This window comes from Meriones unguiculatus, chromosome 11 (assembly GCF_030254825.1).
Source record: "Meriones unguiculatus strain TT.TT164.6M chromosome 11, Bangor_MerUng_6.1, whole genome shotgun sequence".
NCBI classification, from domain to species: Eukaryota; Metazoa; Chordata; class Mammalia; order Rodentia; family Muridae; genus Meriones; species Meriones unguiculatus.
Window position 1 is genome coordinate 79,849,921 of NC_083359.1, and position 15,794 is coordinate 79,865,714.

Genomic DNA, 15,794 nt, shown 5'->3' on the forward strand with positions numbered 1-15,794 from the left:
CAGCCTCCTTTACCCTAAGACTGGCAGCCCTGGCTTACTCCATCTCCCCAACACTGCCAGCTGGTACCAGCTTTGCTAAAGTGCCCTCTTATTTCGGAGTTCAAACAGCACCGCTGCTCTCCCGAGTCCACAGGAATCCCCGCTTAATGCATTTTAATCCTGGCCCGCTACTTCCCCCTTCTGCCAGCTTGCTCTGTCTTGCCACAATGCTCCATGCCAGCCTACTTCAGAGCCAGAGGCTTAATGCAAATGTGGATGAATTGTGCCCAGACAGAAGCAGAAAGATATCAAGAGAGAGAGAGAGAGATGGGGAGGGAACTTTTTACTTTGCTTCTAAAAGGAGACAAAGGGGCAAAGGGGATTCACGGATTAATTTACAGGGGTAATAGTCTTACATGGAGTGTGTCAGTGACTGCCCGCGGATCTCCTGTTTACCCTCTTGTGTGGATTCTTTCTGGGTGTGCCAGTGTCCTTCAGGACTCAGCCCGATGAAGGACAGCTCAGGCTGCTACGATCGCCACATAGGGGTGGATTGCTCAGATGGTTTCAACGGCGGCTGCGAACAGCTGTGTCTCCAGCAGATGGCGCCGTTCCCGGACGACCCCACCTTGTACAACATCCTCATGTTCTGCGGGTGAGTTTGGAGCAGCCCTGAGGTTGCTGAGCCTCTGAGAGACTTTGGGAGCCGAAGCCTTCATGGGTCTACTTGAATGGACTGGTCACTCCCTAGGCTCCCAGGAGAGAGCTGGTGGCATAGGATGAGAACTTTGATAATCTAATTTAGAAGAGCCTTAGGGCAAGTCTGATCCAGTGGCTACAGAAACACAGCCTCTGGCTTACCTGAAAGAGAAATTAACCACATGGTTTACATAAATCATTGCCTAATTAAGCCAGGACGCCCCAAGCTAAGCCTTAGAGGAGTTAGGTTAGTGATATGTTTTGTGACGGAAACTGTTCCCATAATCCAAAACTTGAGAAAGATAAAACACTAGATTATCAAAGGGTGGTTTTAGAAGAAAGACAACTTCAAATTCTGCTTCTTAAAGCCCCAGCGTTTTACACATCCCTCTTTCCTTCTGCAAAGTCGTTACTTCCTCGGGGTATAACGCTCTCACTGTGACCCAGCCCTCTTCCTCACCCCCGTGAGGGATCAGGGTGGGCCATAACAGCCCACTTCACAGGTGAGAGAAGCAACGTCCGAGAAGAGTGAACTGTCTCCCTCAAGACAGGAAAGTTAGTCAACAGGAAGACTAGGAGCAGAATTCAGGCCCCTTTCTGACTTCTGAAAAGCTCTGCAGTTTTCTAAAAATTTAAATTTGTATCGTTGAGTGGAATGATCTTTAAAGTCACTTTCATGCTATATTTATCAAGTACATAAAGATTTAGCCAATTCTGCCGTGCCCATAGATTGTTTATCTATCCTTTCCGCCCTACCCACACCCCCTGCTTCTGTCTGCTACTCTCCTGCCCCATCCTGCTCCTGGAGGTCAGTTGGGGTGCTGCACACCGTGCTGACCACTGGGCTGCCGCACAGGGAAGCAGCAGCTAGGTTTGCGTCCTCAAGGATCGCAACATCTCATAAGCTTGCAACAGAAATCAATGTTTAGGGTCTTAAAACAATGTTACGGGCTTGCTAAAAGCCAGTGCCTGCTGAGTAACCACGAGGAGATTTCCAGTGCTCTTGTAATGTTATTTTATTGTATTTTATCTCATTTCTTTGCAATTGAGCCATTTCGGTATGTAGTTTCTTGTAAAATCCCATTCCATAAATAGAAGCTTGCTCTAAATTTTAATGTTCTCTGTAATGTTCCCATTAAGATTGACCCACTTCAATTAATGGAAGTAGATGTAGTCAAGGTTGCATCTGTTTTTTATTTACTTGTATATACATTTCATCACCTGCTCGTGCAGAAGACCTAGTTAGATCTTAGACACAAGGGCAAGAGCAGCGATGCCCAGCCTGCAATCCCAGCTCAAAGAAGTTTACTGTGTAATAATTGGATAGAAGAATGAGAAATGGGACCAGGTGGAAAAGACAGACCGTTGTCAAGATGTTAAGATGGACTGAAATGGAGCCAGCCAGCTTTAAGGCTGTCACCCAGACTGTGTGGTTCATATGGCTAGAGGAAGGATCCTTTTCAAGGTCTTATCAAAGACCTACCCTGAGTCAGGGAGTCAGTTCTCTCTGGGTCTTGAATCATATCTGTTCCCTGGACAAAAGCTGTAACTTCTCACTGGACTTTCTGGTTTCAGGTAGAATTAGTCACGTTGATTAGGGTTGCCCGAGGCACTGCCTGCCAGGGAAGTTCTGATTTTAGATTCTTCTACAGAGGGGAAACCACATTCACTTACAAGAGCTCCATTCACACCTGTTAACACAACCGTATAAATGGGAAACGGGAAAAATTAGCAGTGACGGTTGTTTGCCCATGATCCTCATTTGCACTTCTGCTAGTAGTGATAGCACTAACTGTACATTCAGCATGATGTAGGCTCTAAATGTTTAATGTATGAATTAATTTCCTCAGCACACTGGTATAACAGCTACTACCCTCACCCTCCCTGCAGTTTTGGAAATAAAATCTCACGAGAGTTTAATACACTGGCCCAGAGCTACCCAGTTAAGGACAGCATTTGTGTTATTGCAGTATTATGTTTCACTTTTTTTTTTTTTAACTATGATCCTTTGTTCCTCTATAAGGGAGTGGGTTTTTTAACTTATCACAATTACTACAGACAGTGATAAATGATGTTCTCAGTATCATAACCATGAAACAGGTTAATATCAAATGTGCTTAATAGTATTTTATATGAATTAATTCTTAAAATTTTTAAATTTGTTCTATTTCTAAGGAGAGAAACAAATCTTTAATAACAGTGACAGCCTTATTAAAGAACTAAGTCTTAATTAATTAAGCCTTACTTAATTGTTAACTTACTTGAGTTAAGGAGTGTATCTTAGTCATAACATAACTACAAATACAGTCCAATTAATGACTTGTGAGTCACTGACCCGTGATTACTAAATTAGTATCACTTTCCAATTAGAGCAATGCAATGAGGAGAGCCCCCACGGAGGAGGCAGTTTTTTGTCCATAGAGCACACAGTAGCCCTGGCATCTATTTAGTTTGGGATGTCACTGCTGAATGGAGGGGAGTTTGTATGAGTTTGCTAGTTTGTTTGTATGTATTCAGTCAGAACACAGCTACATCATAAATCTTCCTCATTTCTTAGTTGACTTGCCACAGGACCAGTTTAGAGAGTTTTTCATTTTGTAAGCACAGTATCAGTCTTTGCCACCTAATTACCCTACAAACAAAGGCAGAGGTTCCACAGAATGTTCTTCAGATAAATGCTGTCGTACCTTATATTTAAGGATGTTAACTCGTGTATGAGCTCATCTCCTCTAATTCTTAACTTTGACGTGAAAGTTGGAAGGCTATATATAGTAAGTGAATGCTCCCAGGCCCTTAAAGGCTCATATTTTAGGGAAGGGTAAACTGAGTTTTAAGACAACAAAATTAAATTGGATTGTTTTCAGTTTGAGGCCATCCAACATTTTTCCAAAAGCATTGCTTCCTGATTTGTTGAGTTTATTGGTCTTTATGAGGCACTGACGTCTAACTTCTTGAGTTCTCTATCCTGTTAGGTGTATCGAAGACTACAAGCTTGGTGTGGATGGACGATCTTGCCAGCTTGTCACAGAGACCTGCCCGGAGGGTGGTGACTGTGGGGAGAGCAGAGAGGTGCCCATGAACCAGACTCTCTTTGGGGAAATGTTCTTTGGCTACAACAACCAGTCCAAGGAAGTAGCCACTGGACAGGTGCTAAAAGGAACGTTCAGGTGAACTTCATATACATAGAGCTGAGTTTCCAGGGGTGTTGTCCTCTCTGAAGATCCTTATTGTAAGCATAATGTTGTATATCTTCGATGAGGCTCAATAAAATATACATAAAGGCACAGATTGTGATGTTATGCACAATGCTGTTGAAGTCTACACTCTTCGTTAAAAAGATCCAAGACACTGTTTCTGGGTATATGTAAAACTTTAAACAAAGTCTTACCTTCAGTATTTTACATTGAAGTCACATTGAGATGTTCTAGTTCCACTCTACCTCCAAATCTTAGAACCTGGCTTAAGTGAGTCTAGAACAGCAGTCCTCAGAGTATTCTCAAAGGATTTTGGGACATCACTAGACCTATTCAGGGGGTACCCAGATCCTACCTATTAGAAAGTTGCTTCCTCTATATACTTTAACAAAAACAACATGTTGCAATAAGTTGGATTCAGTTGCAAGAATCCAGTTGTCTTCTATTAATTAAGACATTTAATACAAAATAATGTCATTCTTCTCTTTCCCATGAAACAATGTGCTTAAAAGTATTTTTATATGAATTAATTCTTAAAATTTCTCTTTTAATTTTTAACATGGTAAATATTGACATTTATGATAAGAGCCAAATATTTGGGACATTTAAGATTATAAAACAGTCCTGAGGACAAAATATTTTGAACCATATGTTTAGAAAATTTGAGAAATTTCTTGTTCTTTTTTGGGGATATTTAAATTCTTTTTAGAACCCATGGGAATATGTTTTCTATGAGATGATGATGATTATCATGATGATGATGATGATGTCAATATTCTATCATGAAACATGGCTTGCTAGCAATCTAAGCCTATACTCTTAGTAACAAATTGGAGACAAATTTTTCAAGACAGTTCTTGTATTCAGTTCCTGTTTCTCTGATGAACAGGAGTCTTTACAAGTTTTTTTTTTTTGTTTTGTTTTGTTTTGTTTTGTTTTTTTCATCAATGGCATTGGTTTACCAGGGCAAGAATTGTGGTGACCAGAATTGATCTTGTGATGGCCAGAGTACTCTCTGTAGTCTACAAATGTAACTGAGACTATTACTATCTTGTAAAGAGGGAGTCGGAGAGGAAAAACTGGAGTGGAGGGAAACCTTCTCTATCTGCCAGTGGACGATTTCCAGCTGATTTGCCTCTCTCCTCCATGTCTCCCCTTACCTCATCTGACTAAGTCATGTCATATGTACCAAATGAGTCTCAAGGGGAGGCATGACTTTTAGTCCAAAAGGACTTTTTACAGTGTGTTTTAAAATGTCAACTGCATGCTGAGGAGCACCACGGACACTCAGACAATGAAGGTCTGCTCTGTTTCTAGACAAAGCAACTTTGCTCGTGGTTTAGACCAGCAGCTGCCAGATGGTCTTGTGGTGGCCACTGTCCCACTGGAGAATCAGTGTCTAGAGGAAATCTCAGAGCCCACCCCTGACCCTGATTTCTTGACTGGTAAGTGCACCTTCACTCTTCCAGCCAAATCCAGACAGCTGTCTATAGTCTCTTACTTAAAATCACAGCACTCACTTGACCATGCTCAATTTTTTTAAAGATGTATTTATTTATGTATATGAACATTCTACTTGCATGTATGCCTGCGAGACAGAAGAAAGCATCAGACAGGAGAGGGCATCAGATCTCATTGTAGATGGTTGTGACCCACCATGTGGCTGCTGGGAGTTGAACTCAAGACCTCTAGGCAAGCAGCCAGTGCTCTTAAACACTGTACCATCTCTCTAGCCTACTTTTTTAAAATAAACAAATGTAATAATTATTTACTTATCTTGAGATAAAGTCTCTCTACACAGATCTGGCTATTGTAGTACTCACTAGTTAAACCAGGCTGGCCTCAACCTCAGAGATCCACCTGCGTCTGCTTTCCCACTGTTGGGATTAAAGGCATGTGCCACCACGCCCTATCTCAATTTTGTTTCTAAACTAGTCATTTCATTAAAACATGGTAAATGATCAGTTATAAAATCACACACTATTAGGATTAATTATCAGTAAAATTGTCAGTACTGTCATATAATTACTATGAAGTGGCTGTGATAATTCTTTTTTGCTAAATATAGGAATTCTTCAGAAAAAAAAAGTGTCACAATGGAGGCATATGCATTCAGAGGTTTTGGTTGGTTAAAAGTATGTAGGTCATGGAGGCAGAGAGAAGATGGACTGCACTTATCCCCTAAGCATGCATTAATAGCGTGGCTGAGTTTCCTGTGAAGAACTTATGGAGCAGTGAGATGAGACAGTGACCAGCAGTTTTGTTACCCAGTGACCCTGTGTTTGAATCTGGCTGTGTCACATGAAGGCCTCTTGATCCCTCATCATGTGAAGGAGACAATAAAGCCTGCATCTCTGTTCTTCAATTCCTTCTCTTGGCCTATGATGGACAGAGATGTAGCTTGGTTAGCAGAGGCAGGGCCCAGAGGGTATGCCATTCCTTTCCAGGTCCTGGCTTCTGCCTAGAGCCTCTTTGAGCTACAAAGGTGGACTTCAGGTGCCCTATGAACTAGAAAATTGGTGACTTGGGATTTGGCATCACTTGCTAGAACAATATGTATGAGCTCAATTTCATTGATTATGCTTGCTTCTTCCTTATCCTTCGGCCTTATTCATTCTGTGTTCCTTATTCTATACGTTCTGCCTCTTTTCCTCCATTTTCTAGTGAACGGCTGAGCATAAGCTTTTAGCAGCTCCCGGGGATTACAGGTGGTTCTTTCCAAGGCAATGAAGCATAGTAACTATTAGTGTGGGCTCCAGAGCCCGACAGCTGGGCTCTGTTCCTTACTGGCCTAAATTCAGACCAGCTACTTAACTTCTCTGTGCTCAGGTTTCTTTTACTTTTAAAAATGTGCATGAACACTATCTTCCTCATAAATTTGATATGAGAAACTAACACTGATAAAAGTGATTCCTAACACACTGTGACAACTGTGTTTATTAACTAAGCAAATGAAAACTACTGGTCAGCGTGTACAACCTGTGGCTGCATGTGATGGTAAGGGTGGCCGAGCACCAAATGGTGAACTCACTTAAAACACTATGAGATATTTTGGTGGCTTTTGTTTTCTTCCTTCCTTCCTTCCTTTCTTCTTTATTTCTTTTTTCTTCCTTCTATCCTTCCTTTCTTTTTTCTTCTTTTCCTTTTTTATTCTTTCTTCTCTCTCTTTTTTTTAATGCCACTTCTTGAGCACGAACTTCATAGATGACAACATTGTATCTCAACAACATCATGTCTCAATGCCAAGAGACTTGCCATTCCTCTTCTATATCTTCCCTATAGTAGGAAAAGAAGCAACATGAAATAACAATAAAAAGTGCATACATCCCTTCAAGGAATATCTTCAAAGTAAAAAGCAAGCAAACAAACAAATAAACAAATAAAACATGTAGCCTGAAGAGTATTACTTGTGAATAGAATGTAGAACTACATGTGAACAGAAATACTGAAAACAGGTAACAGCTATTTGTGCTGGGCTGGTGATAGCTAGGAACACGGCAGCTATCGTGTGTGCTTTGGCACAACCCCCAAAATAGGAAGGAAAGTTGGAAATCTTCATGGTTGAGAAAGGGGAAGGTTGCAAATATGATTGGAAGGTGTTGATGTGTGGAAACTGTAGAAAACTAACTGGAACCTATGCCTTTGGCTAGGGGGACATATTGGAAACTCAGTCGTTAATAAGATCCTGGGTGTTTGAATGAAATTGTTATAAGAATAATCATTGAGCTTCTGATGCAAGCCCAATGCTAGAGAGAGTTCCATAGAAGTGATATAGAAAACATAGGCCCCTACCATTGCTTTTCTTTTTCTTTACTGAAAAACACTCGGCCTCTCTCTTTTCCCTTCCTCTCTCAATCCCCCCCTCTCTCTCTGTGTGTGTGTGTGTGTGTGTATGTGTGTATCAAAGGACTTATAATGGAGGTTGGAGCAGTACCTACAGTTTTCTGCCTCATTTACTGGGAAACAATTGGAGTGTGTGTGAGGGGGTGTAAAAGAGGCTTGGGGACTGCCACCTACAAACAGGGCAAGTTTCATGCTACTAATAAGCTACTAGTTAAAAGACCCACCAGAAGCCACATACTTCCCACACACACACACCCCAAATTTATGTTTCATTTTCAAAGGGAAGACTGTTTTGCAATTCCCAGGGTAGGAGGATACCCAGGGCAGCTACATGATGCCAGCACCACTCCTTCACTCAGAGGGAGTGAAGGGGGTAAAGCTGGAAAATATCAGTAGCCAATAGCACCTGTATTTGAATCTACATCTTTGAGATAAGCAAAGGCTTCAGATTACATTCTAAGCCACAATTGAATTATATTTACCTCTGTGTTCTTGGACTGTAGCTGACTAGAGTAAAATGGAGAGAGAGAGAGAGAGAGAGAGAGAGAGAGAGAGAGAGAGAGGAAGAAGAAGAAGAAGAAAAGAAAGAAAAAGAAAGAAAGAAAGAAAGAAAGAAAGAAAGAAAGAAAGAAAGAAAGAAAGAAAGAAAGAAAGAAAGAAAGAAAGAAAGCTTGAGACCCTTCTAATCTGCATGGCTCCAAGGCAGGGGGAATAGGAAACAGAGAATGCTTCCGGACCTTGCTGTTTTTCTGTCCAGCCTTTAACCTATTTTGGTTAAGCAGAACTAGTTAACCAAAGGCATGCTCTCTGTGATATAAACAAAGATGGAGTTCTTTACCTTGTATTTTTAAAGCCCAGAACAACTAAAAGGATTAACTCAAAGAGATGGATGACCAAATACCTTCCATATTCTCCATAAAATGCTAGCTCTGGCAACATTTTAGTAATAACTTTTCATGCAGAGATACATACAGTGAAGCTTTATCCCGTCACAGTCTGTGTTGTTGTGGGTCATAATCCCCATGAGCCTACAAACTTGGAGGGTTTTAGAGCTAAAGTGATCTTCAGAGTCTTTTGTCTCAGCATTGCTAAGCATGTTTTTCTTTTGCTTTTATTTTATATGAAAAATCGAAGTTTTATTCATAACTCGGTTCTGACTTCAAACACATTCAGGAAAGCTTCGTGTGACACCCTCCCCTCAGTAATTTGTATCACCTTACTCTTAGCAAGCCCACAGGCGAGAAATCCCTCTCACTTTATTTAACCCAGCAATTCCCAATCCTATTTAATTAGAGAATCCTTTGCACACAGACCATCTGGCAGAATTATTAAATAACACACTGGAAATAGTGATTTATAAGTCTTCATTGGCTTCTTCAAAATAACAGTTAAGATCTCCAAGTTTCCCAGGCCTTGTATTGTTATAGGTTCCATGGAAACAAAGGAGAGGCCAGCCAAATGAAAACAGGTAACATCTATTTATCCTAGACTGGTGATGGCTAGGAACACAGGAGCTATCATGTGTGTCTTAGCACAGCCACAGAAGAAGGAAGGAAAGTGTGGAATCTTCACGGTGAGAAAGAAGAAAGGTGCAAGGATGATTGGCAGCTGTTGACGGCAGTGGGAGGCCAGGCACTTCAGGGAAGCTAATTGGAACTCATGCCATTGGCTAGGGGGACGTATTGGATACTCAAGTCATTAATACGATGCTGGGTGTTTGAATGAAATTGTTATGGGAATAAGCATTGGTCTTCTGATGCAGTATGCTAGAGAGGGTCTGGCTTTCCACACAACAGACTTGTGGGTTTTAAGTTTGCTTTCTGGATGGGTTAGTACAGACAATGGGCTGGGATAGTTTTCTGAGTGCTTGCTATAGATTTGGGAAGAGTTCTGCCACTGTATTTTTTCTGTCTTCTGTCTGTTTCTGCACTCTTTCCTTTTCCCTCCTCTTCCTTCCTCTGCCTTTCTCTTCTGTTTGTTTCTTTCCTCTCTTCCCCTTCGCTCAGTCCCCTTTTCTTTCCTGATTATTCCCAAATATACTTAGCAACTACTTCCTCAGGCATGGGTTAAAATATATAAAACAAAAACAATACCCATCTCAAGAAAACATAGCCAGAGATTTTATTTGGGGAAAAAATACATTCGGTGTAAATGCGTTCCAAAAATGATAATAATATAAACCTGACTGCATGTCAGAAACACGTTGAGAAAGAAACACATGACTCAGCTAGAAAAATGCATACTTTATTCTTCCTTTTTAACTAGGGGAAGAGCTATCTGTAAGTGTGCACAGGCAGGCACTGCCCAAGCGTTAACAGTTATGTAACTGCTTCCCTGACTGCAGTGAAACCTCAACGCTGGAATTGTGTTTAGCTGTTAAGTAACCAAGTCTAGTTAGCTCATTCTGGGTAGAGGAGGGATGCCATTATCCCTATCCCCAAATGCCCATGTTTGTTACCTATCCTTCAGTTCTCTGTTTTATTCTGAAATAGAGCCTCTAAAGTCAAGGTGACAGTGTCACACAGGTATGCAGGCCCAAGCTGTTTCATTCTCCCCCAAGTTGTTTTACACTCACAATTTTCTTCTGCTCTGGTCACCTACCTGCATAGTAAATGGGATAAATAGCCTCAGCCCCACTTTTCAGTCATGAAAACAGAAACACTTGCATTGATTGCCTAAAGTCAAATGTACAGCTACTTGGTATCACAGAACTGGAAAGGGAACCAGAATTTATCTGAGCCAGGACTCTAATTTTACAGATTAAACACTGGAAACGAAAATGTCCCATTGCCAGTTAGCCAGACAGAAGCTGCTTGGGTTGTAGGAAGAAAAAGTGACAGGCATCAATGTAATTGTCATTCTGAAACATCCAGCTGTAGCAACACGGTTAGTCTCAGAGCCCAGGTCGCATGGATTCTTGTGTATTTCCTATTCCTGCTAGGACACAGTTCAGTTAATGGGCTCCATTCCCCCATTGTTGAGAATTTTTATCTGCTAGACTTGGCATGTATTATAAATAGGCATTTTCATATGGCCACAGAGTACATGTGCTGATGTAGACACTGTGTGAAATGTCTCTGCCCTGCACACATGCTTTCTGTGCGAATGAATTGTATCTTTAAGGTGATGAAGTCTTACATTTGTTAAGTTTGAATTTCATTTGTGTTCCTTTGCAGTCAACATAAAGGTTAAAAGCCAAAGTCTGTAGTCGTGTGACTGTCATCAAAAAGCTTCATACCTTGAAAGATGAACATTTGAATAAAAAAAACCCCAAAACCTTCTCTTCATTACATGAAACTTCTTGATTACCTCAGATAAATTTTAAGCAATCACTTCACTAAGCAACTTTTCCTGACCTTTCTTCTCTTACCTTACCAATAATTATTCCCATATGATTCACACAGAAATGGAAATTTGGTAATTACTCACCTAATCTGATTAGAGTTGACAAGCATCTAATTAATCCTGCCCACTCTTCATTTGGTTTAGGTATTAAGGTAGTTGATTTAGTTTGAAGAAGCATAAGCCAAAAGGGCTGTAGAACTGACTGCATATGTCTGCTTCACTGCCATATTTGTGTACACACAGTCATGTGTAGGGTATATACACTTCCTGTATGCATTTATATACATATGTATATATACATATATATATGTATATGCACACACATAAGTACATATATATAACAAATGTCAGGCACCGAATGAAGCTAAAATTGTGTTTTATAAATGTAGGAAGGCATTATTTTATTTTCTGTGGCCTAATTATTTTGTCTTTGTACTTTTTTATACTTAGTAATGGCTAGAATTCAGATTGGAGAACTTTCTCCCAGCCCTTAAGCAAGAGCACACCATTGATAGCATGTGTAAAGACTCTAAGGAGGCATATGTTGAGAGGGCCTTGGGCAACAGACTTAGCGTCTCAGAACCTGGATTTTCTCACAGGTTAAGGTACACCTTAAAGGTGCACACAGCCTGTTGCCTGACACATAGATGGCATTGATATTTGGCTTTCACTACCCTTTAAAGACTTAGGTACCCTGACAACATTGTCCCTTCTGGTAAAGGAGACATAAGCATTATCAGCCCCAGGATAATTAAAGTGTAAATACCAAATATAAATCAGTTAAATGAGACAGAAAAATCGATGTCACAGATACGTGAACTGGGTCAATTACTGCATATATATATATATATATATATATATATATAGAGAGAGAGAGAGAGAGAGAGAGAGAGGGAGAGAGAGACTAAGAATATGGCATTATTTTAGTATAGAATATAGGTTTATTGTTTAGATATTACAATAGAATGAGTAAGGAGCCTGTATCTAAGTTCAGACACATCTGGGACCTCATCCTGGTTTCACCTAGTGTCCTCAGTACTATATAAACTCCCTCTCCGCATTCTCAGTGTCTTCACTTGGCAGGTGCAGATGATAACAACTATAGCACAAGGATCAAATGGCTTAACATATGCAAAGTGCTTAGCAAAATGCCCAGCAGAGAGCAAGGGTTCAATAGAGGATGGTGTTAGGACAATGCTTCTAGAAAGTCTCTTCATCAAAGAGCACTTCATCATTCTCTCACCATTACATCCTTGGCTTAATTGAGCTGGGTCACGCTTTTCAACTTGGGACTTGTGAATCAGCCTCCTGTGCTGACCTTTGTGTCCTCTGTCCCCAGGCATGGTGAACTTCAGTGAAGTGTCTGGGTACCCAGTACTGCAGCACTGGAAGGTTCGCTCTGTGATGTACCACATCAAACTCAACCAAGCGGCTGTCTCTCAGGGTGAGCACTGTAGCAAGCCTTCCCTCCGTCTTCCCCCAAGGCCTGGGAATTTCTTTCCAAAGGGATCATGCAGCTCAGAAGCAGCCTAACACACAGCCACTCCATGAGACACACAACCAATGCACTCTTGAGGGCAAATGAATAGAATGCGACTCTTCTGTAAGCACAGACTAGATTGCAAGGTGTATCTTATACTACAGAATTGACAAGGCTGGAACTAATGGAAATATGGGTTTCCTGGGGTTATCCAGGGTAAGGAGAGCAATTTTTAAAAGCGTGATTTTCAAAAATTGTCAGAATAAACATTTGAAGCAACAAAATCATTATTAAAAGATTTCATCTGATGACTCAAAGAAAAGGGAGTGGGAAGGATGGGGGGCACGTAAAAATAAGGAAACGAGGCATTTCCTAAACAGCAAGTATAATTGAGAGATTATTATAGAAAGCAACAGAGAAATATGTCTAACTATATGGAGTGTAATGACATGGAAAAATGCATCTATACTTTATCTAGTAAGGAGTGGTGACTCTAAGCTTATTTAGGGTCTTAGAGTCTGCAGAAGAAAATCAATAAAAGGAAGAGAATTGGCCATAAAGAATTATGGTGAAAGCTGGGCAGTAGTGGTACATGCATTTAACCCCAGCATTTGGGAGGCAGATCTCTGAGTTTGAGGCCAGCCTGGTCTACAGAGTGAGTTCCAGGATAGCCAGCGCTGCACAGAGAAACCCTGTCTTGAAAAACAAACAAACAAAAATTATGATGGGAAGATGAGGCATATACTCAAAAAGTACTGCTTCGTGAACTGGAAGAGACTGGAGATCTTGAACATTGTTGTTGGATACAACATTACTACAAATTTTGTAGAACATTTCCACAGGTTACAATAAATCTCAGAACTACTTTTTTTTATTTGACACATTTCTTGGGAAGAAGGGAGAGGAATGAGAACTATACTGAAGAAAACTTCAAAAGCAGAATGTTCATTAACCTAGATGCTTCCAGATCCTGTCAGGTTGACAATCAGTATTAGCCGTCATGGTCTCTACCCACAGAATATTTTTTTTAATATTATAACCCTGTGCTTCACACACACCCACATTCATACAACACATATATCATAAAGCAATACTTCATCTAATGATGTGAAATGTTCCCTGCTAGTATTTATGTTTCTATTTTAGATTATGCTAGTGTCTTTCTATTTTTAAAATGCTATTAATTGAACTGACTAAATTGATTTAATGTCATGAACTGTACTTTTAGGGGGCACAAAACCATTTACTTGATGGTTGCAGGAGTCAGAATTTGTACTCCTCTGCCTAGCTTACATAAAATTATCAACACAACCAACATACTTAAAAAGACACCTATTTAGGAACAGGAATATTTACTCCAGTTAAACAGAAATGCATATTATTCCTACCCAGCTCTCAAATATCACTTTAGGCCACACAGTCACATTTGGGACCAACATGCTTAGGAATCCGTGTAAGCATAACTGATGAGTTCCCATCCTCATTTACTCTTGGGTGATGTTTTCCCATAGCCTTCAGCAATGCTCTCCATTCCTTGGATGGGGCTACATCTCGCACAGATTTTGTGGCCTTGTTGGATCAGTTTGGGAACCATTACATCCAGGAAGCTGTCTACGGCTTTGAGGAATCCTGTTCTATATGGTACCCAAACAAACAAGTCCAGCGGCGACTTTGGCTGGAATATGAAGACATCAGTAAAGGTGAGTGACCTTGTTCAGTGGCAAATTCTATATCTGTGCAAGTACCGTCAGGCACGTATGGCCAAGCATAAAGGCCCCAGAGGAAAAGAACACTCAGATTGCCCCCAATTCTGTGTGCTTAACTGCAATATTTCTAAAGTCTGTTAGTTAAAATCAAATTTCAAAGATTAGGGCATTAGATGATGCAGGACAGAATCTTATCTGTATGTTCACTGTGTTAATTACTATAGCAAATCCACTAAAGGTTGACAGCGACCATCCATTTTGTGGCTATAGAAGAGGAGGGAAGAAGGAGAATGTCCCATCTGTTTATCCACAGCAACCCTGACATACTGCCTCTTAACCCCTCACAGGAATGACATACCGAGCCCCCTCTCATTCCATATTGCACCATATTTAGGTTTATGTTCCATTTTTCCTATTGAGTTGTGTTATGTCTTAAGTGGTGAAAGACAGGCTTAACAATAAATCCATTGTCCCCACTATCTGAACAGCAAGTGATTGAGCAGTCTTAGCGTGATATCCTAAAACCTTTCGAATCTTCTGAGGTCACTTCATTGTATGGTGGTAGTGCTGCCCTGAGTATTTATAATCATTATCAAGACATTCTCAGACTTCCTCCTAAGCTGATCTGCATGGGATTCTGATAAGAACTAGTTATGAATGTGTGAGCTGCTAATGGGGAAGTCTTGGACTGACAGATTTAGTTCAAGAAACGAGACACCTCAACAGTCATGGATCAAAACTTACCTCAAGACTAGGGACGCTCTTCTATCAGTAGTACCTCCAAAAGGCCAATTATGGCCTCGGCTTGAGTGTTCTTTCTGTGAGCTCCATACAAACTCTTGTTTGCTTTGCTTGACAGGATGCGGGGATGTGATATGGCTTCTGTTCTGTCTGGCATCTTTCTCTCAGAAGCAAATGATTCATCTTTGAGCTACCATGGCCACAGGAATAGTCCCCTAAGCCAGAGTCCCCCAAAGATACAACTTCAGGCATCTCAAAACTTGGAATCTGAACAATGTTCTGAATCAAATTCGCCAAGAGAATAGTGTAGCATAAGTGAGTGTCGATAAGATCAGTTCCAGCTGGCAAAGCTCTCTGAAGTCTCCTTTCCAGAGCCCAGGGACTGAATCACCAGGCTGAACCCTCTGCTCTTCTTGCTTGCCAGGGCCTCAGTGACTGCCAAGGCCTAGGATTTCTGGGAGATGAACATCTGACCTTTCCCCAAGCTCCTGACTCTACACGTTGCTTCTCTCCAGGCACTGTATTGTCCTGAAAGAGAGATACTGAGCCCAGTAGGGAAATTTGTCATAGCCTTGACATCGTGCCTTGCTACTCTTGACGGGAAACCTCTCTTGGCGCTCAGAATCCAGCTTGTCCACAGTCTAGCTGTTGCCTTGACTTCTCAGAACATGGTTTATGTGACTTCTTGCTTACTATTTACCTTCAAAAGGTATGCAGCCATTTTAGTTTGCTTTAGCTATGCCTGCCCGGTAAGAGGTCATTGGCGACCACTGTCCGTGTTCACTCTGACACCCCCTCCCCTTCTCG

At 41.0% G+C, this 15,794-nt stretch overlaps 1 protein-coding gene across 3 annotated transcripts in view; it reads left to right on the forward strand.

Moving 5' to 3' along the window:
• Positions 1-15,794, forward strand: part of Astn1 (astrotactin 1) — a 321,092-nt gene that overhangs the window by 234,826 nt on the left and 70,472 nt on the right. For all 3 annotated transcript variants that reach the window (XM_060364528.1, XM_060364526.1, XM_060364527.1), the window contains exons 12-16: positions 468-634; positions 3,651-3,845; positions 5,190-5,317; positions 12,400-12,504; positions 14,052-14,240. In XM_060364528.1, coding sequence (XP_060220511.1) covers positions 468-634; positions 3,651-3,845; positions 5,190-5,317; positions 12,400-12,504; positions 14,052-14,240 — 784 coding nt within the window. The remainder of the gene's footprint in view (positions 1-467; positions 635-3,650; positions 3,846-5,189; positions 5,318-12,399; positions 12,505-14,051; positions 14,241-15,794) is intronic.